Here is a 26,131-nt window from a genome sequence, read left to right on the forward strand (position 1 = left end):
AGTATCGACACAGCAGACGACAACTTGGCAGGAATTCTATGCCCTCACAATCTAATTTCGAAGAAATATTCCGGGAACGTGAGTCAAAAGAGCAATCTACGCGCATAAGAACATTGTCTGCACAGAGTTGATCTGTCTGTTGCTTTTTATAAAGACTTTCGTAAAGAATCGATCGGTGTGTTTAAATTCATGTAAATCTTGACTGGAAGATTCTCTTTTAAACAAGGAACTTGTGTAATTTCGTTCAATTAGGCTATCGCTCGGCTTGCAATTGGCTTCAATTCGTGGTAAAAATAAACAGAGCGAGTTGACAGTAATGCTAGCAGGGTGGCACGAACGTGCGTAGGAGATCATCTCGAACCAAGCAGTTGCTCGATCGTTTCCCACCAAGAAAGCAATTTCCCGCCAAAGGCCGTTCAATGGGTGAGTATACATAACTGACGAGGTTCAGGAATTATATAACTATTGTTGCACGACTCGCAAATAAAGGCTACTTACCGCTGATCAAGGCGAAAAACGTCAGGATCGCGCGCACACACACACGTTACACCTCGCACTGCTTAAGGCAAACTGCCGTACCGTGGCGCTGTTGTTCATCGCCATCTTGGATCGATCAGTCGGCAGTCGAAAAGTGCGCAGATTTTGATTCTCGAACTGTTCTGACGCCATATTCGAATAACGGCCGTTATGTTCGTCTTGAAATTAGAGGTGAGTAATAAACTGATACTTTTCTTCACGATCATTACTTTTATCTAATCTGCATTAAATCAAAGCACAAATAATAACAATCGACGCTTTATATGTTAATTACCGTCCACACGTTTTATTTGTATATGAATATACACAATGATACTATCATCTCGCAAATAGCGCATATAATACAAAGCGTTATACCGATAAATAAATAACGGCACAGGTTTTATAGTACACGATCTATTGTAGTACACGTTTGAAAAAATATAAAAACAAACAAGAAAATGAAAAACATGATAAATACAAATTTCATGACTATATTGAATAATAGTGCAAATGTAGTACAATTAATTCATTCCGTATACCACGGATAATAATTATTCATTCAAACTTCGATTTTTTTTTTTATTTAATTTATGTATTCTTCACAATTGAATTCTCATTTTTAAATAACACACTTCTTTCACATACATAATTTACCTACATACATAATTCATTAGGATCATTGCAGATAATAATTAAATATTTCTTAGGTGACGTAGAGAATTATATTAGGTATTTATATATATATATATTATTTTAAACACTTATAGCTAGAATACTTTACCAAAAAATCACTACACTTTGTATGACTTATGCACGTGTGCAAGTTTTCCTTTTTTTTTTTTTTTTTTTTTTATTAGCTTTGCATGGAAGTTTAATATACGCACAAATTTTCTTCCGCGTCTATGCGTTTTAGTAATCTCTATCTCAATAATTACCAATAAAAACGACTTACGTAATACTTAACAAATATAGTTTCACGCGTCACCAGATCCTCACTTATGATTGTAGCTAGATTCAGTTTTGTCTATTTGATTTCTCTTGCATCATTATATTGTATCAATTCCACTTTTGCGATCATTATAAGAATTCTTAAAAATCAATATACACATAGCACTTCGATACACATATTCGTAATTATGAGGATGGTTATATCGAACTATATATCCGTTTAGTCATATTAGTATATATTGCATCGATAAGACTCAATAAAGTTTTAAGAGTCTCTCTTATCGTGTCGAATGTAGCTCGTATAAGAGCTATGTCCTGTATCAATATGTTAATAGATAGATTTTGTAGATCATAGATTTTGTAGATCATAGATTTTGAAGATTTTTAGAAAGTATGCGCGTTGCGACAAATGCCACAGCCGAGAGCAAATTCTTCTCCAGTCGGTGGATGTTTCACGTGTAATGGACATTCGTCCCCCTCGAGTTGTTTTGCTTTAGGTCCTAATAATAAAAAATTATCTATATATGACATAAATTATATAATAACATTATGTAGAATAAATTTATATTTGATATCCTTTTCTATTAATAATTTGTATAGTATAATTTCAAAAACATATCATAGATAAAATTAAGGGGTAAAATTAGAAGGAGAAATCTACCTGCAGGGCACGAAGGCAAATCGCTCTTTGGAATGGTGGTGACTCGTTGAAAGTCGTCGTGGCAGGGGTTACAGAAGTGTGTAGTTCCAAAGCAAAAGAAGACTGCCACCGAGCAACAATAACGACACTTATACTCTAGGAAGTCTGCTCCGTGCTTCGGACACATCTGAGCCCTTGCCACGTCGCTGCAACCTCCACACACTAATTCTGTGGGATCGAACGTTTCTCCGCCTACTTGTGCATCGCATCGTGCTTCACCACCGTAATAGGCCTTCTGACATTTATAACAGACATAATATGCATAGCGTTCCATTGCGTATGCAGCAGAATCTTGGTGATATCTTCCACCTGTTCCAAATGCTGCTTCAGCCCTGTAACAATTAATAATCGTGTAGACATGTAATCCCATATACGTTTTGATATTCAAGAATAATATTCTTCTAATATTATCTAATATTCAGTATAAACTTGTACATACTTATGCAACCCTTCGTATTCTAATCGCATTAAGGCTTTTCTTCTGACATCTTCATAAAGTTCTTTTATACTAGCCAATTGATCCGCCAAAGTAGGATGTTCCATCGGAACTTTACAAATTGGACAAAGAGAGAATCCAAAAGTTATCCTAGGTCCCACCCACCTCTTCATTAAAACATGCCTACAGCAATGCAAATGGAATACGTGCCCACATTGTAACTGAATCGCAGGCGCAGCAGATAAAGCTTCGGTAAAGCAAATCATACACATGTCGTCAGCATCTTGTTTCAGATCACTGCCTGGTAGGCATCTGTGTAGACAAGGTAGACAAATATTCTCGTTTCGAACACCTCCACAAATATGTCCACACACGTGTACTTTGCTGCACGCATTTTTACCGTGCTCTTGACAGTCATGATCTGCACAAATATTCCCTACTGCTAGCAGCCCTGTATTACCAGTAGTACCACAAAATCTGCACATTCCAGATGTAGCGCCAACAGGTTTCCTTGGTGAACCATCACGAAACTCTACCAATGCTTTTAACGTTCTACTGTCGGCTAGAGCTAAAATCCAAAATAATTTTGTTCGACCACAGCCCTCGTGAAGGTCTACGCGTATCGCTTCTTCTTCTTCTTTGCAAACTTGTCTTATATGCATTCGTGTTCTCCTATGTAAATGCAAAATTCTATCACACTCTGCACATAAGTTTCCGCAAACGTTGCATTGGATGATTGCTGTTGTTTCACCATCGTCGTGATTACTACATTTTGGCTAAGTAAAAAATTTTTAATTTTTTAATTGGATATATCAAGATATATGCATATGTATAATAAACCTCTTAAAAATTAGTTTAATATTCTCACTCTAGGTGGTGGTGGTTGTCCTTCGGTACCGCTCCATTGACCAGAAGATAATCTTTCAACATGATCAGAATCCAATACACACAAAGAAGAAAGGGCGAGCCACAAAGTTGGAGTTTTGAGACATTCTGCCGGGTCACGACTTTTTTCATCCAATCTGGTGAGATTTAGAATATTTTCTGCTATCGCTGCTTTAGTTACAGATGCCCAAGCTTCTGATAATTTTCCCTGCAAAAATATATATAATATAATTGATAAAGTATAAATACCTCACAATTTTTAATCAATTAATACGTACCGACGCCATATCTTTCAAAAGTTGAATAATTACTTCTGCCAATTTTCGAGTCATACACCCTCTTAACCACCATCTTGCTTCAACTTGACTTTTGGGATGAATACTAGTAGCTAATGAAGCAGTTTGCAAAGCTTTTCCATTTTCTTTCCCTTTTACTTTAACTTGAACAGTTAGTGCTTTAGCAATGCAACTTAAGAAAACATCGAGAATTCCTGGGGAATGTTCATCAAATTCAGTAGTTTGCGGTAAACCATTATTTGCCGCGGATACAATACTAAAATCTGTGGGTGGCAATCGTTTGACACTGATAACATTAGCTAATGTTTCTGGCTTAATTTTTGGTAAAATTCTCTTCAATAAAGATGTTACCTAAATGATTAAAAATATAATATTAAAAATCAAAATTTAAATATAAATATAGATAGGAATTTAGAAAGAGTAAAATACATACTTGACGTTGTACTCTTGCTGACCCAGTATGTAACAAACTCAACAAATCTTTTAACAATCCATACTGGTGTGACAGATAATACTGTCCTACGGAACTACCACTTAAAGCCAGCACCATAGATAACATTTCAAAGCAATATGTATCGGCTGCCTTAGGCAAATCACTGTTATCACTCAACAAACTATTAGCAGGAGTTGGAGAACATAATAGCGCCTCCCATTCTTCTCTCAAACGAAGAGTCTCTTTTTGAATAGCTTGAACAATATGTGTACAGACTTGTTTTTGTAAATGCGTCAAATTATTTCTGCTGAACAAAATTCCAACCATGTGCTCGCGAAGATCGTTGCTATCTTCCAAGTCTTCGTTAGTACCTTCCGTATTATCTATTTGCTGTTGTGGTTGTTCACCTTGTATAAGCTTGCCGAATACCTGACAAATGAAACATATTAAAAATACATATTATACCAAGAATAGTGTATAATTAACGTACTTGAGAAGTAATTAAGCGGAACACTTTTAACGTTTCTGCTTCACAATTTCTTTGTTGAATCGTTTGTGTATTCAACTGTTTTCCAATTTTCAAAGATTCTCCTTCAATTTCGCCTAGGATTCGTATTTGCCGTACTCGCAAGGAATTATCAGGGCCTTTCAGTTTAAGACCGACGATAACGTGACGTGGATCTGCAAAAAATACGACAATAATATTCACAATAAAAGATTCATATGGTAATTTAAAATACATAATATGATGTTACCAATAACTGGACAACTAATCCAACCGGCAGATCGACTTTCAATTTCTTCAGTTCTCAATTTGATCATTTCATCTACATTATTACCTGACTGAAATGTAATACTAGACACTTTGTGCTGTAACATAAGTATAATGAATATGAAGACATAGTGGGAAAGTTAAAGTTCATCATTAACTTACCGTTAAGTCACGACAATTATCGATATGTATGTACACCATTCGAGGGAGAGAATGAGCACCACAAATGATGGTAATCGTCTTAGTTTTGTTTCGATCTTCATCACCAGATTCCCAGAAAGTTTCCGTCGAATTATCAGTCAAGCTACCGATCATAGCTTGTCTACTCGAGGCTTTTATTTCCACACCACACGTTAAATCTTTCAAAACTTCCACGCAACTATTAACTTGTTGAGAATGAACCGATTGATGGCTTTCATGCATGCTCACTGTAATATCTTCTTCTTCCTCGGATCTCGAAAGTATTTTACTAATGTTACTAAAAACGTGACTTCTATGAAGAAACATGTGATCCGCGGGTGTAAATTTAATGCCCCAACATCGAATAGCAGCTTGTTGTAAAGGAGAACCTAAAAATTAATCCATTAAAATTTTCTATTTTCTATAGAGAACAACAATTCTATAAATAATATGAAAGACATACCAGGTGGTGGTAAAAGCATCAAGTCTGCTATAGTTTGCAACAAAGTATGAAATACGGTTGGTAATGGATTAACAGATTCACCTGCTATGACAAGATCGCTTAGAGGGTGTTCACATACTCCGATCATTTCCTAAAAAATTGCTAGAAGTTTATTTATGTTTATGAAAGAAGTTAGCGAATTAAGCACACAATGAGTTTGGTAGTTTCTCTAAAGTTCCAGTATACGGAGTAGAAACCACGAAAATGTTATAATATAGAATTTAATTATTGCGTTGGTACGCTTACATGGTCATCCTTTTTATCGGTTTTGTTATCTTCATCGTTCGCATCTGGAATGTCAGACGATATTGTGGGTGTCAGAGACGCAACAAACCACCATAATAAATCATGGAGGCAAATAGGCTGTGTTACACTCCTTAGTAGCCAGTTTAATGCTTGCATTGCATAAACTCTGCAAGCAGCATGTCTTAGCGCTTGCTTCATTGCATATTGTAGATGTTGTAAATTGTGTTGTTGTAGGACAAACAGCATCACCGGTCTCATGAGGATTTCTATTTTATCATTACTCGTGACTTCTTCTTGACTCGTCGAGACAATTGCCGATTGATTCATCGATGGTACTAACTTTTGTAGCGCGGCAGAAGGATAGCATAGAAGAGATGATCCGGCGTCTACAACAAAAAAAGGAAATATTTTTACTATTGCTAATTTAAAATTAAAACTCTAACCGTAATTAGCATTCGATTGTTCACATACCAGTATTCATTTCACTACTACTATTGTTTCGTTTTCGCATCACGACGACTCTACCATCGTTCGAATTTCTGGTCCAAGGGGCACCGGTGGACATCGACACAGATCGGTGGAATATTCCACGGCCTTTACCACCTTCACTGTCGCTGTCACTCAAAGGGCATTCCGACAAAGGCTATACAATAATATATAAATACAGTCAAGAGTTAACAAGTCCTTAAACAAAGTTGGATAAAAAAATAGAAAATTTCTTACCCTTCCGTTCGTAGTATTAGCCATGATATTGCTCCCATCGTACGCTGTTTGGTGTCCATTTTGGCGTCTTAAAGTCTCCTCGTAATATCTTTCATCGTGACTCTGCGAATGATGAACCCCTAAAGCTTGCAAACATTGAAACGGTCCAGTCGGTGGAAATGGCCCAGCTGCTTCCGGAGGGCTGTAATTTTCTGCCACAGACGACAATGTCTGGGAAGGCCGTCTCTGCTGTTTTGGAATATTTAATCCGGACGCGCTAGCCAAGTCTAAGAGAAACATAGCATTGTTCTTCATGATTATATGTGTCTCAGTTGCACTAGGGCTATTAATTGGCGATACGATCTTGATAGAACCACTCTTTTTCTTCGTCATTCCAGTCAAAAACTTTTTTGCAAGCTTAAGTTTTCGGGCTCGTAGATATTTATCGCGACACGTATCACAGATGAGATACCACGAACTTCCACCAATTCCACCGTCACCACAATTCCCCGCCCAACCGATGCAGTAGTTCCCTCCGCTGTTGTAGCCTTTTCCTCCTGCGTGCCATCCGCAACCAGGATGCATCATCTTCATGTGATACGTCACTGGATGAGGAAACATCAGACCACATAATTCACAGATTGTTTCTCGTTCTATTCCCCCTAATACTTCAGGTCCATTTCCTCTACCAACTGGTTTCCATTCTTTCTTCTTTCTACTGCTTTTCTTTTCACGTTCTTTGAGTTTATCTTCCCGTGGTCGCTTTTCTGGTCGTTTCCCCAGTTTCATTGTTTGTATTTGTGATATCGGACTTGGCAATACCGAGCGTTGTTCTATTGTCTGAAGACAATTGGTACTAAGTTCCTCCCACAAGAATACAAGGCTCTTCAGTGCCGGTGGTAATACCGCGACCGTTTGAAATTCTGGCAAAGAATCCAACTTTCCATTTTCTTGTACTTCTTCTTTAATGACTGTCTTCTGCTTCTTTCTATTTCTATTTGCATTAGCATTCGCGGCAGACCGTGTTAAAGCTTCTACAGTGCTCGGTTGTATATACAAGTAGTTTCCAGCATTGATCACTTCGACGGAATGTCTTTGTCTGGCTTTCTGTTCCTGCTTCTGTTTATCCGTCGATTGTATCACTGTTTGCCTGGTCACAACAAGTGCACCCTGCTTCGGTAAACTAGGATGAAACTTAAGAAAACTGGCGCAAGCCATTGCATCGTGCACGATTCCTTCGTGCCAGAGAAACGCTGCAAATACCGCTCTCAAACATTCGGCCACAGATGGACTGATGGCATTTTTTACCTTATCTTTAGTTAAATTCAATGGTCTACTCGTGTTTGTACTTTGTTGAGTATTAGTTGGAGACATAGTACGTTTCGTTCTGGTTTTCACTACTTTAGTGTGATCTCTTCTGACTAACTTCACTCCTTCTTTTGGTCCAGTAGAACCTATACTAAAGTGACCTTTCATAGCTGTAGTCGCGCTCTCAGGACTCGTCTGCGTCTGTGCTTGGGAAACTTTCTTTGGACTTTCTTGGGAATCCTTGAACAAAAACAAACATCCATAATCTTTATTGTACCATGGTCTTTATATGGATAGTAAACATATGTTTGTTTACTTACTCCGCCTTCTTGCTTTGGAGTATCAGGTGGACTGGCTACACTACCCTCGGATCTCATGTGTAAAGAACTACAACTCGGGCTTGGGGAGAGGTCGCGAGTATTGGCAGTTGTGCTAACAGCACTTGGCGATTGCGAAGGATCCCTTGTTAAACTACTGACCAAGGCACTTGTATCGCTTTGTGTTGATCCCCGTCGCTGTGACGTCATACTGTCTATCAGCCCACCAGAAACTTTAAAAAAAAAGACGAAGTCTTCGTAGACGAGAATTTTAGCTTTTTCCAAAATTAAAAATTAATAAGTTTCTCCTCTAGCAAGGATATCGTTATCTCACCTTGCTTTTCAGAAACTATGGATATAACAAAAAAATGTAACAAATTTGATATAACATTCGTATAAAACTTCGTGCAATGTAATTTCGTGCGACTTTGTCGTGAAATGAATGAAAGAGCAATGAATTTATCTGAATAATGTATTAAATGCGATCATGATTCGAAAAATAATCGTTTCAATGCGACTAGGCTTATGTTAGTGTAAAGTTATAGAGTATTAACGTGTGTTGTTATCCTTACCTAACGGGGAGAGACCGACACTTCGGGGGGAGCCACACAGCACAGGGCTGCTGCTGATACTATCTCCCCCTCCTATCAAACTTCTCCCACCTGACAAGTTTTTTATTAGTTGCAGAATTCATATGTAGCGTGTTATGATTTATTGCTAAACTAGGGTCTCTGTGTATTTTATTAATGTGCACTATTCGATTCTCTATCTTAAAAAGGGGTAAAAGTGTACTTGTACGTGCAACGATTGGTCAGTTTTATCTTATATATTAATTAACATACTGTAATTTGCATGCATTTAAATCGTATAATGTTCGTACATCAATAAGAAGAGAAGTCTACGGTGCTATTACGTGTTTCTTTCAATAAGAATATGTAATTGGTGTTCGAAGTAATACATGTACCGAACAACATTAAACACTATACGCTATCGTTAACTGTTATCGTTAACAGATTGAGGGTTATGTCGAATAGGAAAGCAGCGAGTACCTGGTGCATGAGTAGCAGGAGGGAAGAGGCAATTACCAGAACCAACTGGCTGCCGACTGGACCCAGCTAAGAGCAACATTACTATTTTGTTATAACTAATCCGAGATAAAGATCTGTATATATTTATATCCTAAAGTCATTTGTTCAATGACTAGAATAGTATTAATCGGAGAAAGGTGTGACTTATTCAAACTTAATGGTTTCATCTAATCATCATCCATTTCACGGAATAAAATAAAAAATATCTGTGAGACGATATACATAATCTTACAAGTAGCAGTATCGGGTCTCTCAGCTTCTGAAATGATTCCCTCCTCAGACCAGTTACGATGCCAAAAGTGTGAAGTAAGACACACGCATGAATGTATGAGATTAACAATGATATTATCAGTTAAAAAAAAGAAAAGAATAGTAGATGTAAACTGATAATATATTTGTCGTATAGCAGCGATTCGTTTTGTCTCGTAAATAGTGTATACGTACCAGGTATTGGAACCGGGCTAGAGGACGGGCTGTGAAATCTTGGTGACCCACCTTGGGGATTCTTTGGCGACGAACTTCTTGATAATCTTCTTGGTGTCTCCGGTGGCGTAGGTCCATTACCGTTGGCTCTACTTTCTCCAATAGCTTTTACCAGTTCCTTCACGGATACTCCGACGAATTCAGAGAAGTCTCTACAAATGCCAAAACTATATAACGAAACTAATCTAACTGCGCGTGCCTTGTCTCTCATTTGGTTTTACTCACCTGCCAGGTGAGCTTCTTTTCTCCCCGTGACATTTGTCATCGCCTCTCAACCACTTTTGTAGGACACTCAACTTCCCACCGCCCCCTTCTCTTTCCCTTTCCTTCGCCACCCTCTCCTTAGAATGTGGCTTGGAGAATTTTGGCGAAACATCTGTTTTCTCCTGGGTAAATCTATCACTTCCTAAGGTGTACAATGAAAAATAGATAATATAATGCATTACGTACGATGAAGCGCATTGCCTTTACGCAATACCTGGTGAATCGTGTTGATTGTATGAACCGAAAACGAATGGATTTGTATTACTACCCTCTCCAGATTCTGCTGTACCTGGTGTTAAATTTTGCCCGGTGAAATTGAAGCCCTCATGACTCACAGAAGGCACGCAGAACTCGAAGCCTTTCTGATTGGGCAATTCGGACGGATCTGCTATCACGGATTTCTTTTCCACTGGGTCGGTTTCGAAGTCTTGCTCGATCTTCATGTAAGTAACCCCATGTTTGGTGACAGCGAGAGACCAGGCCTCACTCTCGGCTACTCGACCTTTTCGAAAGCAGTACTTCCCCATCGATTCATCGTCCATGCGTACCCAAGTACCTTCGCTATTGACAAACTGCAGAAAACATTGTTTAGTCAAATATTTAAGAAATTTTTATTAAATTAGCATAACAGAATAATATTAAGACATACGTATTCTTGAACGGTCACCGTGTTACCGAGGGCTAGCTTTCCTACCGGTGCAGCATTTAATCCTGGCCTACTTCTGATGTTATGGCCGGAAGCACCGCACTTTACGACGACCATATTCCTCCTACCGTCGAACGTTACCGTCTTCCTTTTGCTAAAACGAACAATTACGTTACGAAATCAAGTAGAACAACGATAAACAAATAGATACTCGTTGATTCCCATACTCGTCAACTACTTCCGGTCTTTTCCGTAAAATAGTTTCCTTGATTACTTGATCCAAAATTGATTTAGGCTCTTCGACGGGAAGAAGCAACGTTTTTCCCAAGTGCTGATTGTATTGCAGACACCAAGCTTCCAGGTGACTGCTGCTACAATATTCCTTTATCGTCTCCGCGTTCAGTCGTAGCCAAACACCATCGTCGTTATGAATCTACGGAAATAGTATAACAAGTCACAGAGAGATAGAACGTTTTAATAAAGTTCTAAGTATAACCTTCGAGGAAATTGAAACTCCGCGAAGGAAGCAGAATTGCATACTTCGTCTATGAAGGCTATGGTATCATTAACCAAAACGATGCCAATTTGCTCGCTTTGAAGAGACGGATGCGCTCTGATCCTTAAGCCAGCGCTATTCTTTGTCACGAATTTTCTTAATCTACTCGGCTGATGCTGCGGCTTCTTCACGATGTTTTGAGTCGGTGGCTGCATACCCTGAGGAGATTCCTTTACTTGTACTTTGTATTTCTGAAAAAAAAAAGAATTATAAAATGATTCACAAACAATTTTGTGGAATTCAATACGACAAAATTTAAAGGGATAATATTTACATCTTCCATGTTGTATCCATCGACTGTAATCATAAGAGAATACCATCCGACTGACGATGGTGTCCACGTTGCGCTGTAACTCCCATCGCTATTAGGTCTAACTAGCATGTTTTCGCTTGTTCTTTTTATAGTCGGTGACATAAACCTTAACTCCTCGAAGGAATAGTTTTGATAAGCTTTCATGACTGTAATCGCGTAGAAACAAGTCTTGTTGTTTATCGTGACTTCGTACGGTACATCCAATGGTGGCTGTGGGTGACCACCGAAGGTCATTGGGTCAGGTTGGGAAACTCGCTCGGAATCTCCTAAATCCTTCTTGTCTATAGGTACTGCCTTTACTTCGACCTAGAAAATTACGAATGGAAGCAATTTCGGTTAGTACGAAATAATACCACGCAATTATACAGTACTAAATAATATCTACACAATTATCGAATGCCTCTGAAATTAGAGAAGTAATTTATGGTAGAACAGAGAATAGTTATCGTAATACCTTCAAATTGGATACATGAACAACATCTCCGTACTGGTCTCTGGTGAATATGGTAACTATGGCAGGGCATCCGCACTTCATTTCGTCCTTGGAGTAAAGTGCCTCGCATTTCGAGGGATCTACGAAACTGTCTGGCTGTAACCATCTTGCCAAACGACCTCCGCTGGTGCCAGCCGAGCAAGATACGAAGTCTCGTAGAAAGAGTCGTTCGTTCGAGTGACCACTGCGGGCAAAGAAGATTCTCCAGTTACTTTACTTTATCAGACAAAACTCTACAAAACCTGCTTAACACAGACGAAGAAAGGTAATAAATTAAGAAATTTTCACGGAGAATAATTTTAATATCTGTCATCAGTGCAATTTTTTCTCTAGAAAATTTTAATCTTACATTTAAAAAAACCTAAAAGTAACTCTATTTTCTCGATTTGTATACATATATGTACTTAAATTCCACGTTATTAAATTACGTAATCGACATGTAACGAAGTTGAAATCGTGAAAGTCGAAGTCTCACGAGCATTTTCGTAGGTTAAAAAGCAGTCTCGAACGAGGTCACAATCATCACAGGTAGCCGTCTCGTTAGAACGAGTTTCCAAGTTGCGATGCCCCTAATTGGTGCTCCGTTTCGCGAATCTCGTCTGGGTAGATCACGAGCAGAGGGCGATGCTCCTCTGGCAGCCAGACAATCGCTGTTTTCCCCTAGCGAGACATCGTCGGACTCATCCCTAATAAGCCGCAATCACGTCGCAATTCTGTCCACTGTGGATCGCCCGCTGCGACGTGTCCGCTACCTATACGCTATCACTGCTTCTACCGATTTTGTTCTCAACGAGCTACGAGAACTACTTCTTCGAAAGCCTCGTACTCGGTTACTTTCAAACAAGCATGCGGCCAAACCGGTATCCGCCGAGAGTCGCCGCGGATTTAATCGGAACATGGCTCGGCAAAGAAATTACATTCGCACCGAGTAGTATCTTCAACTCATTCTCGCGGATCTCTAAATTTTGAACAGAGTTTCTAAAGTATTTGATATTATACGTTCTTAAAAGAACTAAGATTGAAGATTGAACGATCTAATTACGATTTAAAGGCGATTGATTTAAATAGAAATATTTTTCATATTATTTTAGAAATATTGTAGGAACATGAGATTAAATGTGACAAATTTTTACAATTTTCGTTTATTAGGTATATTTTTATATATGACGTAAATAACTCAATGGAATTCTTAAAAGTTTTACACATACAACACATATTCTTGCCACGCAACCAAATTTTGTGAAGAACCATATCGAAGCCGTGAATTCCATTCTATGTAGACATGGTTTCAACCAGTCTTTGCTTGCTATCTTAACATAATCATCTACTCAATTCACATTTCACATTTCCACGCTCATTTAAAATTACGTTTCTGCAACATTAAACTACAATTTGTATGGAATTAGAAGAAATGATTATAATTGAAAAAGTGATCTGATCGAGACTCAAAGGCAGAAGACTTTCACGTATCTTTAGAAATATTAAACCCCCATTTCCTAGTAGAAATTCTTCAATTGGAATTAGAAAAACGATGCCGTGTATTAAATAATTCCACCTCTGTCACGATGGAATTTGGTAGAGGTAATATTAAAGAAAATTCATCCGTCATAAATGTCGATATGTATTCGCTGACACTCGGATCGTGGAATATCCTTGACGTAGATCTCGTTTTACCGATCCACGACGAGTAATGTGAGATGGAAGAAGATCGATGGAAGGAACGTGAAACGAAATCGAACAGCGAGGAGCCACTGGCATCCAAGAGGATCGTCGGTTGAAATTGGGAGGGCGGCTTTAAGGTCGTCCCGATGTGACGTATGGTCAGCACGTGGTCATTTGGGAAATGGCCACTTCGACTGGCGTCAGGTGCTTCCTGGTTTGAGAAGAGCGTTATGAATGAATGGACGTTTCGCATGTGTGATGCGGACACGACGGGACGCCAACGAGCCCGAAGTTGCACGGACACGCGCAATTTCTCATGGGAAATTAAATGGCCAGGCCTTTTGCTCATAAAGCGAAGAGCTACGATGGCATGGCGCTTTAGGGAAACGCCATCTACCATGAAAAGAGACGTGGCTATGAAGAGACGCTTCCGATCTCGTCTCGTTTTCACGCTGCGCATTTCGCGTTAGGTTTCGAGTTTTCTGCGAACAGGCCAGAGAAAACGCGTAATTCGACTTTCAGTGCTTCCATCGCTCATTTATTTTTCCTCTTTGGTCATTTCTGCACGAATATCACGAGCCTTATGAGCGTAGCTTAGATTAGAGCCTCAGTTAAGACTTGAAAATTTCGGAACAAAATGATGTATAAATCTCAAATTGTTTAAAAATTCTCAATGTCTTTCTGCCTCTAATATTTCTTGATAACCGTCATAAATAACGGCCAAATTGTCCTACTTCAAACCGAGTGGATATAACTTACGAGCGAAGTTTAGACTAGGTTATTAAAACTTGAAGATTTTGAAGCTGACGAAGTAAAGCATGATGCGATTGTTTTTAAAATCCTCATTCTACATTTTTATATAACACGAAGTTCATATTTCCTGGTATTGCTAATCTCGTCTTTCTACTTTAAACCGATCAAAATAACACATGCAGAAACCACAGAAAGCGTATTCTAACATAGGAGAAAAGGAACAAACGAGGAAAGAGCAGTAAAAAAAATACGACTTGATATCAATCGCTCGTCAACAGGTACAATTGCTCTCCCACGAACATAACCTGCTTGAGTAAACCGCACACAAACACGTGTTACGTAAAGCACGGTCACGAGGATCCGTGATTCGCGATAGACAAAGCTGTTTGGCTCGGTAACTTGGTCAAGGTCAACCCTTGGAAGGCAGAAAGTCCGGTGACCCTGCGACCTGCACGAAAACCGGTGTCCCGATCCTACGAGCGAGCCAAGCCCTTCTCTTTTCGTCACGTCCCGAGCAGGAGGAACCTCGTCGAACCGGCGTCGAACAGTGCGCCCCTCCGGCCACTCGAACACGCTTCGTAGCCTGGCTTTTATCTTTTCAAAGGCCGAAGAGGGAGAGTAACGCAAGAGAGCGAACCAAGGCAAGGAATACGGTTCTTGGTGGGGAGGAGACACTGATCGTGCATGCCACCGACCACAGTTTGAAAGCAACCTCCGTCATGATCGCGTCAGCTGGCTTCTAGTTGCCCCACCTCATCGGAAACAAGCCGTCCGCGCGCGTGTTTGGATTAGCTCGCGGCGGGTATCCGCTCGAGCAATTTTCCGTCCACTTCTGATCTCTCTGTCCTCGAGCGCGTTCCGGATCACTCGACAGAAATCCTGTTCCGAAAGGATACAGGGATAGGAGCGATCGATAACTTTCTAGAGTCTAAAATCCAACGACCCGTGGTATTTGCCCTGACCTTTGTTCGTATCGCAGCATTAAAGCATCAAGCAGGGTGTGTCTATAAGAATTTTTCTTTAGAAGGAAAGTTTTCAAGTGTTCGATCAATCGAGACAGATGTAACCGACTTCGAAAAAGAGAAAGAGGGGTCGAGGAAGATCCAGATCGATGAAAGTGTGCCTTGCGTACGAGTAACGGTGTGCTGTAAACGATGTGAGGAAGATCTTCGCGCAAGAGAATCGAAGGCGATCGATCGCGGTCGTTGAACAACGCGGCCTTTTGTTCCCTCGGAGGATCGTCTTGGATCAACGAAGATGAGCGGCAGAAGAAGAGTGTTCAGTGCCCTGAATGGGCTAAAGTGTGATCGTGCTATCGTATGGTCGGTGTTTTTGTGGTGTCTAGTATTTCTGCCTGGTAACGTGGAGAGTGCACCGCCCGGAATATGCGCGATGGACGAGTGCAACTGTACCGTCAAGGCACACCGTTGGGTTAACGTCAAGTGTGTCTTCTCCAACGATCAGGTGAATGAAACAAACAAGTACCCTCTTCGTGACTAACCTGCGATGCACGCGATGCAGATATCCTCAACGAAGATACCATCGTCACGATGTTATACGTCCCGATTCACGTTGCGTGTAGATATCTCTGTCGTTGAAATTCATGTTACACGTAGATACCTTTGTCGCTAAAATTCACAACCGCCATGATAACGATGCTGGAAACGTGCGACGCAAATGCGCGCCCGATGACTAACTCTCGGCTTCCAACTTCGCGCTCTGCGCGCTATAACTTATTGTTAGCATCTCCCGTATATACGATCTTTCTTGCGCGATCTAAAAATGGAATCTTTTCGCGGTTCCACGGTCTAGCTAAATAGTACGTTTACTCTTGCTATAGTGTCAAAACTCAAGTAACGCCTTGTTCTTAAGAACAAAGGTTTCTTTCAAAATATTAGAAACACGTGTACCTCGTACACTTGAACTTTAACCTTAATGACGCGTTCTTTCTTTGACAAACTTCTTATCTTTTGACACTATTTGATAGATAATTTCCGAAGATATTTGTCTTGAGCTTAGAACATTTTCCAAATCTAATTTAAACTCGAATTTAACCGTAGTCTAACTCAAATTTGGCCTAACCTAAACCAAATTCAATATATAACATAACCGCAAACTCAGACCCAACCTCACCTGCACACTCGATGCTGTGATTTACTGTTTTGTAAATGTATGCTATGCCACGTGCAGTAACTCTTGTAACGAACGTAACTTTCCAACCGGATGTTTTCTAAACTTAAACTCGGTATTTCTGGATTTTATTCTTTAAAATTAAATCATATACTATTAGAAAATATGCAAATCGAAAAAACGTTTTCCAAATGTCCTACAAACGAAGTTTCAAATCATCCTTCGAATTACCAAATCTCTACATTTTCCTCCCAAAATAAATCGATACTGTATTCATAGTACAATTTCTGCCAAACGATTACTATTTCTAATTTAACCGTAAATCGTTACTACCCAGCATTTACGACAGTCGATGGTGAAAGTTTCTAGATAGACAGTGTGGATCGTGCTTCAATGTAGGAATTAGTGTACAAATCATTGGTCCGTGAATATGGCGGGAATCACATAGTAACATGCACATGGGAAACTCGAAGGCATAACGGTCTGTACAGGCGTCTCCTATGAGCACATTTTGGCACATTATACATATCCGGAGTCCCACTTGCCGTTCCCGTTGTCAGCCTCGCTTGGCTGGATACAGTCCAAGCGATCCACCGACCAGCAGTGGCACGGTATTCGTTGCGAGCCAACCAGGCTCGTTCTCTCACCTTCAGCTTCAAGCTGGAACTTCCGCAAGAAACTTGGAATCGAGTTAGAACGGATGCACCGGCTGCTAACCGGATAACAGATTGCTATTGTTGTTGGCCCGCGTTCTAATATGATGAAAACGCGATGTTTTCTATCGGCGATCAAAATCGTCAACTTAAAAATGGGATTACCAGCAAGAAGCAAATGACTCGCGAAAAGTTTCGAACCGATGCTTCTAGGAAATGGAAATGCTGAACAACGTAAAATTCGATCTTATTGATTAGGTGTTATACGGTGGCTCGCGAAAGTATTTGAACGTTTAAACATAGAAAACTTTTATGCGTTTTTACAAGATTTTTTGAAACTTCATTAGCACCGTAATGAGGCATGTTTGTCAAGATCATATCTGTTAAATTTGAAACCAATTGAGAAATATATATATAGAAATTATAGGATGAATTATATAGGAATTACAGAATGTATGTAGAAATTATAACTCATAGAAGGTACATATCTACAAGTATTCGAATGCTTTCGAAAGCCACTGTGTAGTATAACTGTTTCATTTCTCAAATGATCTTATTCTGAAGTTGCCAATGGTACGTATCGAAAGAAGATCGTACTTATATGGTAATAACGCGTCGCGTAATTGATGGTCTTGATTTCTATGGTTGATAGGCGGGTTAAGTATCGATGCACGCTACGCTTCTTGACTGAGAACTGGGTTCCTTATTATTACCTATCGTTATTTCGATCTGAATACCGCACGGAAATGCAAGGATAACCAGTTCTACATAACGTTTGCAATGCAGAAATCTATTCATGGTCCGTTAGCGATTTCTTAGATGTAGTTGAATTTATAAACGATGCTAAAACTCCTTACAGTTCTACGTATCGAAGTTCTTCGTTAAAAACTCTTGATACGCGATTAAAATATCGGTATGTTGCTATTTTGTACTTCTGTTATCATCGAAGTATAGTTTCTCTGTGAAGTGGCTGCCGAGTCGACTATATATAGTATGATTGAAAGTAATTTCTGTCGATCCGACAAACGCCTGACGCGACACTCGTAGGCGTGACACGCATTGCAATGTATACCGGGTGTCTCGAATTAAAGAATAGAGGAACGATCGACGATTAATTTTTCCTTTGTCGCAAGTATCGTAAACCTGATTCTAGTTCAATGACATCGTTCGTCCGCGATGGTCGCCGATGAAATTCACTTGTTAATCGAATCAGATCCAGCCACGACGTCACTTATCGTTCCAACGTCATTAATTCTATTTACAGACCCAGTACGGTTATTTGCGTTAAATGCCCGTCAGACTTTCTTTAATCGTGGGCTTTTGATTATGATAGTCAGTTGAATGAGATACCAATGGCATTGCAAGCAACGGTTACATCATGATAGCGTTAAGTCGACAATTGCAATTGCGATTTAGTCCCCGTGGACTCGAATTATATTCTTCCACGATCAATCGAAATTACTTTATCGTGGAAGAGTCAAAGATAAGATAAATCTATCTTAGGTAACACGTATGGTACCAAACTATTCGTACACATATCTTATTCATCAAATCGTTACGTCAATGCGATCGATAATCGTATTCCTGTTGAATATTAAGCGTTGATCGTCTCGTCAGGATTCTCGATTCTCGTGCGATAGCGAGAAGCCGATTGGAACACTTCCTCGACAACGCACGCGGAGTCGAGCACGTCCGTCATTCCCATTTGAACAGTTAAACGCCACGCCGGTTCGAGGAACCTCGTGGCACGAACCTCGTGTTTATACATTCAGAGAGGCACCGGAGCCGAAGGGCAAACCCGTGTAGATCGACGCGATAGGTCCCACGAAATCGTTTGCTGGTGCGTTCGCCTAAACCTAGCGTGGCTTCCGGCGCGCGCAACTTCCGGCCGAAGGGTTAACCATGCTCTGCAAGTCGGCGGTCGTACGGGGAACGAAGAGAGACCGCCCTGTATAACATGTTGTCGTCGATTCCATCACATTTCTCCGCGTCTGACCGGCGTCATTGTTCTCCCATCAGCCCCGTAAACAGTTTGATCTTCCTACTGGTTCGTAGTTGGATTCGAAAAATCGGTGATTAACCTTATCGCCGACCGTCGGGGAGAGGACGTTGACCGCAAATTGCTGTAGCGCAACGATTCCAGTTATAGAGCATAGGCGTGTGCCATACCGCGTCGTGTTATGCTGTTCTCCTTGATAAACGGGCAGCGTGTCGCAAATTCAATTGCTGGCCGATATCAATGGCCTGATCAGGACCGGCGTACTCGTCAATTAATAACGAGGTCAACGCGTGCCGCCGATTAATTCCATCCAACTTTCCTGGCTTTCGAACGATACGATACGATAACGATTGTGCACAGTTATGATCGTACAAGCAAGGCAAATAAAGCTGGCGATCGGATAGAACGAACGTGCAGTCGTGCGAACGATAAAAGCAGCCAGTTACAACGGAAGCGAACGTTCCCCGGTTATAAGCGCGAGGCTGCGTATATATACATGTATATGTATATGTACAATATATACAGGAGAATAATACATTCGATCAGTTAGTTCGTCGTCTAATTATCTGATCCAATTATCGCTCGGACGATTTCTGAAAATGGGGCGATCGTGACCTATAGACCGGACCACGGATTTCAACTAAACGACAACAATAACGACAGTTCGCGCGTTCATGAGAGCTGGTCGCACCTCTGCGAGGTCTTTCATACCCGCGCCGTCGGTCGTCCAACGTGGTCGTTGGATTAATAAATTGACGGTTCACGGGGTGTCAGAGGGAGAGAGGCAAGCCGCGGTGGGAATTTCATGCGCACAAAACGGACCACGCGATGGCGAGAGAACACCGCGTCGAACCTCGCCTCTGACTGCTGCCCAATCCTTGCTCCGGCTCAATTTATTCACAATAGGCTCTTTCAGCGAATTACACTTCGGTCCACGACGAATCTCTGGGTGTTACCGAGCGGCTGACGCGTAATCATGCGGGTGCGTTGTGTGGTGCGATGACGGGGCGCGGAGGGGAAAAATTATGGGTGTCGTTTATCGTCCGGACGGCGCTCACCCCGTACGCGGCCACGTTTTCCCATTTGAACCGGCTACAACCCGTTTCTTTCTCTTTTTTGTGTCTCTTCTCTTTCACAGTGCTCCATTTATCGTTCGGTGAAGACTCGATAAGAGTCAGTCTCCTTCTGGAATTCGTTATCGAACACCGCGGATAATCCAGTGTCGATATTTTTGACTTTCGAGAAGAAACTAGGAGAATATTGAACCTATTACCATAGATAAAGCTTCTTGCAATAAATATCACCCATTATCTATGAAGGGTTGCTGTAACGAGAGGCGATAAATCAACGTTCAGGCTCTATCGAACGTTAATCAATCTCTTCGTTTCGAAACAATTTCTTAAACAAACTTTCACCCCTTATTTCCTATTCCACGATCGAATACCGCATAGTATTCAAGCGAAGTAACGATCTTCCGTGTCTCGACGTGACTCTGTCCTCATCTTGTGTGCGTCATCGCAATTGAAGCCCACGGAAATCCTTGGCGGAGCTTGACGCTGGATCTAAGCTGGTTAACGCACCAGATAACTTCGATAACCCAATAAACCGCATGGATCGAGATTGCAGCATACGCAACGCATTATCAGCCAGGGCGACGATGCGCTCGTGTATCCCCAGCGGGCAGATAAATTATTTTAGGACAGTCCTCGGTACACAATACGTGCACGCGCATCTGGCCCGATTGCGGTTTGCCTGCTTTGTCTGGAGAATTCGCTCGGGGGCGTAGATATAGCCGACATCCTGCTTCGTTCATTCCCGACGATAATTCTCTGTAACACCCCGCGAGCACACTCGAGTTATCGCGATTGGCCACACGTGCGAAGTGGCCCGCTTACTCCATCTCTCTCTCACTCTCTCTCTCTCTCTCTTTCTCACTCTCTCTCACTCTCTCTCACTGCTGCTCCTGTTCTTGTCTCTTCGTATGCAATTCGTCGCGTATACGTTTGCAAAATCGTGCAAGAATTATTCATGAGGTATGTCGACGTCTAAAACAGTAATGAGAAGATTTGGAAAATTTTTAATTGATCATAGTTTGAAGTGTCCTTTAATCTTCGGCTTCAGATTTAATACAAATAGTACTATAATTCATATGATCTTTTATGTGTTTTATTCCTCGCAAGAAAACATGATTTATAGAATAGTATGTTTCATATAACCAGATATAAATTACTGCTTTACAATTCCGAGTAGAGATTCAATAATTGCTGAGATCATTTGTCGATCGTTGAAACACGCGATCTTGTCGAGATCTAAATGTGGCGTCGTGAAAGGAAATGTCGCAATCGAAACTTCACACTAGACATATGCGTGTTGACCGAGTCTCTCGTACCACGGCTAAAGTTCTCCGCGTTTAACCAGTCGATTCGTAACAGTTTGTGTAAACAGAAGTTTCTGTAAATTACTCGGTGATACACACCGAAACATTTTCGAATGAACGATGTATCGATAATTTTCAGTTTTTCCAACACAGCCATAAATTGGAATACTTTGCCAGCTTCTCTATTGTCCCATAAAGCAGATATATCACCATCTTTATATTCTAAACTTTCTTCATAATTTAAGTACGAAGTGCCGACATCATAGCAGGTGTCGCGCAAAATAATGTCACAGTAACTATAACGTATAACCTTCTCCCTTACGTTATTACGTTCACGGCGAGTGCTCATCTACAGCAGGTAACCAGTTTATATTTTAAACATATCTCGTGTCTTAAATACGAAACGTTGGCACGTTCTCAGGTGCTATGGATGGCACTGGCACGTGGCTAGCTCCAGAAGAGACGTTTAAGAAAAGTTGAGGAACACTGATGAGCGCGTTATTACGCTCATCTTTCTTTTTTTCTGAATATTATCTGAGTTACGTATCCTCCGAGGAAACTGGACTAATAACGGGCTTATTGTTTCGAGTTCCAGCTGCATCCACGATGACCTTGTGAGACCCATGGCGACGTAGGTCGACCGTGTCCGGACCTAAGTTTTTTCTACGTCTATTCCCGCATTTCCGTCTTAAACGCTGCGTTTCTCAAGTTTTCCACGGAAATAAAAATTCGTTTCGGGCTCGGTTTACCAAGGAAATGCGTGAGAATTGCATTTGTATCACTCTGTCTGTCATGACTTTATCGTGCACGATCTCGTCTTACAGCTTCCTTCCGAACGTAACTATTGTTGAAATGCTCGCATAAATCTTATTGCAAAAAATAGCTTAATGGTCTTCGATGTTATCGCGTTAAATGTCTAATTTTAGAGATTATCGGGATTGAAAATTAGTCGCAGTTAGACTGAAATGTCGTTGATTCGAAGGCAAAGCTGCTGACAGACGTATTATCCAAGTAGATTTAACTTTGGAACGGTACTCGACGTTTTCGAGTGTCTCAAGTAGTTCACAATCTACGACGCTGTTCATGATTTTAGGTGTCGCTTACAAACTGCTGCGATACGCTTGTCAGAAGCATCATATAGTTATGTTATACATTTGCAATTAATACAATTAAGAGCAAGCAATATATGCGAACAATATTCTATTAGAGAGTCGTAAAATTCAAATGATACTTGTTAAATCGCAGAAGAAAAAGGATTGTCATTATAAAGTACTTCTACGTAATTAATAATATTCTACTTCAAACTTTCTACATATTCCAAATCGATTTTCTTACTTGTATCGCTCTTCTAGCAAATCAACGATATTAACCCATCAAGGATCAGCGATTGTATTAAGCATTTCATTTATAATTTTGTTTCAATTAATTCATACAAAATAATTCTACTTTAAAGTATTATCTACATTTCTCTAAAAGTTTCAAAACATCAAAAAGTCACGATGCATTCGAGAACTTATGGCAACTAAGAGACGCTGTTGTGTCAATCCATCAAAGAGGAGCAGTTAGGTCCGCAGTGAAGGCTGGATGCTCGAACAATTAATCGAATTATGCGTGGACGAGAGGACGCGCCATATAATGGCGAGGGATCCGCGTATCTCACAGTTTCGTGTGCCGGGCGACCCCACACGGATAGGGCAAAAGTAATTTCGTGCGCGGGTAGAAGGAGCGGCGGCGCATACACCATCATTCCACGAATTAACTTCCGGCATTCCTATGACGAGCACGGCGCTGCAAGCTCCGCGAAATTCATGGGACGCGATATCGCGGGGGTGCACACTTTGGCGCCCCTAGCTGCGCCACACGCGTGTACAAGCGTAATGCAGTGGTTTTGCGGCCCCGCTCTTGCGGTCTGCCCGCTAACGATGTTATGAAATAATACCGCTGTGGATAGAATTTAAAATCTTCCCACTTCTGGTTTGCCAAATCTGACTAATTGCATTTCGAGTACTTTGGATTATTTTCTTTCTTTTCTATTTTAGCACCTGAAAAACGAGCGCCATGCATAGGCTCACAAAGTGAAACAGAAAAGATTAGGAAGCATCTGAAAACTTGTAAATACTATTTGTGAATATATTTCTTATTTTACTCCTAATATTTCGAAATTGAATTAGCACTGCAATGAGATCTAACTATCGTAATTATATCGGTAAAATTTGAAATGAATTTGGAAATGTATATAGAAATTACGAGGATTAGCAATGAAGAATCGTTGAAAGATTTAGATAAAACTTTTTCTTGCGAAGAAGAAATAGCTGAGGCTCGTTTAAGTTGCTAGGATTTTTGAAAGAATTTGATAAACGCAAAGACGTCACATAATTTCTACGACGAAAGCACGCGGCGTCGAGCACACGAAGAGAGTTGCTTGCAAGTTGATCCATCGATCGGACATTGAACCTCGACTACCTGGCGTCTCGTGTTCACGAGTCTCTCGTTTCGTACGTACATCGTCTCGCAACATGATTCGAAGTGAACAAGAGGCAGAAGCACGCTAGCCGATCCGATCTACAGGCATCATTATCGGTTAACACCTTCGAATCATTTTCGAAAACCTATCTCGTATTCCGTGTAATTCTAAAGCCTTACGCAACGTTAGCGTGGTTTCGTTAAACGAGTAGGCTGAATCGAGTACGTCAAGTTTGAAACGGAAGTTGCTCGACACACTTTGCGGTAGATTCTTTCTCCCAAGTAAAAGTCACGTTGTTTGTATCGCCTTGTAGACTTTTTGTCTCCTACATTTCGATGGAATTCGTTGCTCCATTTTGATTACATAGATTTATTACGAATCTTTTTCTTCTTCTCTATTCTTTTTATATTTAACCTAGAAGACATCGTGCTTGATTTGAGAAAAGGAAATGAGAGAGGGAAGAAGGGATGTGGCGAATTTTATAGATGTTTTATATATCTGTTAAAAGATGTTTTATATATCTCTGTCGATCTTAATCATCGACTTAATCTTCCTTAATTGTTCATTTTTTGTATTCATTTTGGTATTTCACAATGAATATGTCAGCTTGTCACAGGGAAATATTTATATATTGTTAAACAATATGTTGTATTTAATAATTATAAATTATATCTACTTTCATAAAATTAGTTTTCACATATTCATATTGCTTTCATACAAAAATTGCTTCCGTGGTATAGATTAAAATCACTATATACCTCAAATCAACCATACCAATTGGACTTTGTAAATCACAGGGATAACAGTTTTGGGAGTATTTATTAAAAATGTATATTAATAATTGGCGAAATAAAGATCAGATCTCGACCTTTACAAAATGCATTTCATACTTGTGAAATATTCCGCACCAATAGGTATTATTTGTAAACGAGCGAAGCTTAATGAATTGGAAAAACATTGGCTGTAACAATTTCACGGATGATGCTACCGATTCGATGCATGGAACGTGAAAATCGCGTGATTTTCGCTCGAACAATTTTTATCATTTTTTCCCCTTGCTGTTTTCCTACATTTCCATTTGATAAATATTAAATCATGGAGCGTACATCTACATATAATACAGTTACAAGGATTAAATTTTCAAAGACATTCAGAGAGCGATTAACAAATAATGCAAGGTACGCGTCATGTTCTCAGCAGCAACGCGTTAAACGACAGAAACTAAAAGACCTCATTAGTGTCGCGCCATTTTACGAATTCAGCAGAGATTAATAACCTCGGGAAGTACGCGGTGGGAATTTTAAAATTGTTTTCGAAGTTTAAACCGCGTAACTGGTTTCCAAGAGCTAACTAGCTTCGAGAGTTTCGTGCGATGGTGAACTTTCCTTACCGTACGATACCGTGTTACATTTTTTAAATATGCTTCAATGATCGTGATGATTCTCCCTTCCTGCGTCTACTGGAATTTTAAATTCGCCGTAGCTTCCGGGAACAGTAACCAGACCCCTTTTGCGGTTTCGTTGAGCGTTCGCTCGGTTGCAACTGTGTCAAGTAACGATCCTCCAACGCGACTTCGAGCACTTCACAAAGAGAAACTTTCGACATCTCGACGAAGGATTTACCGAGAAGTCGAACACTCGAACCCTGACTTCTTCGTTGTTGGTTCCACGACCGTGCAATTGCCAGAAGATCCTTTTCTGTTTCCTAGTTATTTCCACTCTCCTGTTCTGCCTTCCTTATCAACCTCGCTGATACTTTGCTTTTCTCTTTTCCACTCTTTTCTGTTCTACGTCACCTGAATCCTTCTCCTGCAATGTTTTTTGTTAGCTTCTTTCTCTCTCTTTACTTCTCTTTATGTTTCGTACTGCAATTTTAGTTCTTCCCATTCTTCGTCAACCTTTTCTATTTAGCTTCCTCTTCTACCTCCTCCGTAGAATACAAACCTAATTTTCTTTTATACGCTGCTTCGAAAAGACGTTTATCGACTTCGATATACTGCTCGACGT

General features: G+C 40.3%; 3 protein-coding genes across 11 annotated transcripts in view; 1 reads left to right on the plus strand and 2 right to left on the minus strand.

Moving 5' to 3' along the window:
* Positions 1 to 614, minus strand: part of LOC126921124 (WD repeat-containing protein 47) — an 80,039-nt gene extending 79,425 nt beyond the window's left edge. The window contains exon 1 of the mRNA XM_050732417.1: positions 499 to 614. The gene's annotated coding sequence lies outside the window, so the exon portion shown is untranslated. The remainder of the gene's footprint in view (positions 1 to 498) is intronic.
* Positions 615 to 1,343: 729 nt separating this feature from the next.
* Positions 1,344 to 26,131, minus strand: part of LOC126921060 (E3 ubiquitin-protein ligase MYCBP2) — a 260,246-nt gene continuing 235,458 nt past the window's right edge. Inside the window, exons 31-54 of one of the 8 annotated variants that reach the window (XM_050732278.1) lie at positions 12,049 to 12,271; positions 11,556 to 11,900; positions 11,266 to 11,472; positions 10,953 to 11,158; positions 10,729 to 10,879; positions 10,369 to 10,651; positions 10,041 to 10,221; positions 9,777 to 9,982; positions 9,294 to 9,359; positions 8,817 to 8,906; positions 8,248 to 8,477; positions 6,641 to 8,167; positions 6,389 to 6,560; positions 5,918 to 6,303; positions 5,633 to 5,762; positions 5,152 to 5,558; positions 4,973 to 5,087; positions 4,708 to 4,898; positions 4,218 to 4,646; positions 3,767 to 4,135; positions 3,472 to 3,696; positions 2,607 to 3,379; positions 2,129 to 2,499; positions 1,344 to 1,967 (exon numbers count right to left, since the gene is read on the minus strand). In XM_050732278.1, coding sequence (XP_050588235.1) covers positions 1,852 to 1,967; positions 2,129 to 2,499; positions 2,607 to 3,379; positions 3,472 to 3,696; positions 3,767 to 4,135; positions 4,218 to 4,646; positions 4,708 to 4,898; positions 4,973 to 5,087; positions 5,152 to 5,558; positions 5,633 to 5,762; positions 5,918 to 6,303; positions 6,389 to 6,560; positions 6,641 to 8,167; positions 8,248 to 8,477; positions 8,817 to 8,906; positions 9,294 to 9,359; positions 9,777 to 9,982; positions 10,041 to 10,221; positions 10,369 to 10,651; positions 10,729 to 10,879; positions 10,953 to 11,158; positions 11,266 to 11,472; positions 11,556 to 11,900; positions 12,049 to 12,271 — 7,399 coding nt within the window. In that variant the 3' untranslated portion in view covers positions 1,344 to 1,851. Of the gene's footprint in view, positions 1,968 to 2,128; positions 2,500 to 2,606; positions 3,380 to 3,471; positions 3,697 to 3,766; positions 4,136 to 4,217; positions 4,647 to 4,707; positions 4,899 to 4,972; positions 5,088 to 5,151; positions 5,559 to 5,632; positions 5,763 to 5,917; positions 6,304 to 6,388; positions 6,561 to 6,640; positions 8,168 to 8,247; positions 8,478 to 8,816; positions 8,907 to 9,293; positions 9,360 to 9,776; positions 9,983 to 10,040; positions 10,222 to 10,293; positions 10,652 to 10,728; positions 10,880 to 10,952; positions 11,159 to 11,265; positions 11,473 to 11,555; positions 11,901 to 12,048; positions 12,272 to 26,131 lie in introns of all 8 variants that reach the window. The other 7 variants (XM_050732258.1, XM_050732268.1, XM_050732248.1 and 4 more) reach the window with 7 other exon arrangements.
* Positions 3,480 to 26,131, plus strand: part of LOC126921165 (uncharacterized) — a 36,850-nt gene continuing 14,198 nt past the window's right edge. Inside the window, exon 1 of one of the 2 annotated variants that reach the window (XM_050732482.1) lies at positions 3,480 to 3,628. Coding sequence is in view for 1 of the 2 variants with exons in the window: in XM_050732473.1 (XP_050588430.1) it covers positions 15,760 to 15,966 (207 nt within the window). In the remaining variant the exon portion in view is untranslated. Of the gene's footprint in view, positions 3,629 to 15,151; positions 15,967 to 26,131 lie in introns of those variants that run through there. The other variant, XM_050732473.1, reaches the window with a different exon arrangement.

Source organism: Bombus affinis, chromosome 1, assembly GCF_024516045.1.
Source record: "Bombus affinis isolate iyBomAffi1 chromosome 1, iyBomAffi1.2, whole genome shotgun sequence".
NCBI classification, from domain to species: Eukaryota; Metazoa; Arthropoda; class Insecta; order Hymenoptera; family Apidae; genus Bombus; species Bombus affinis.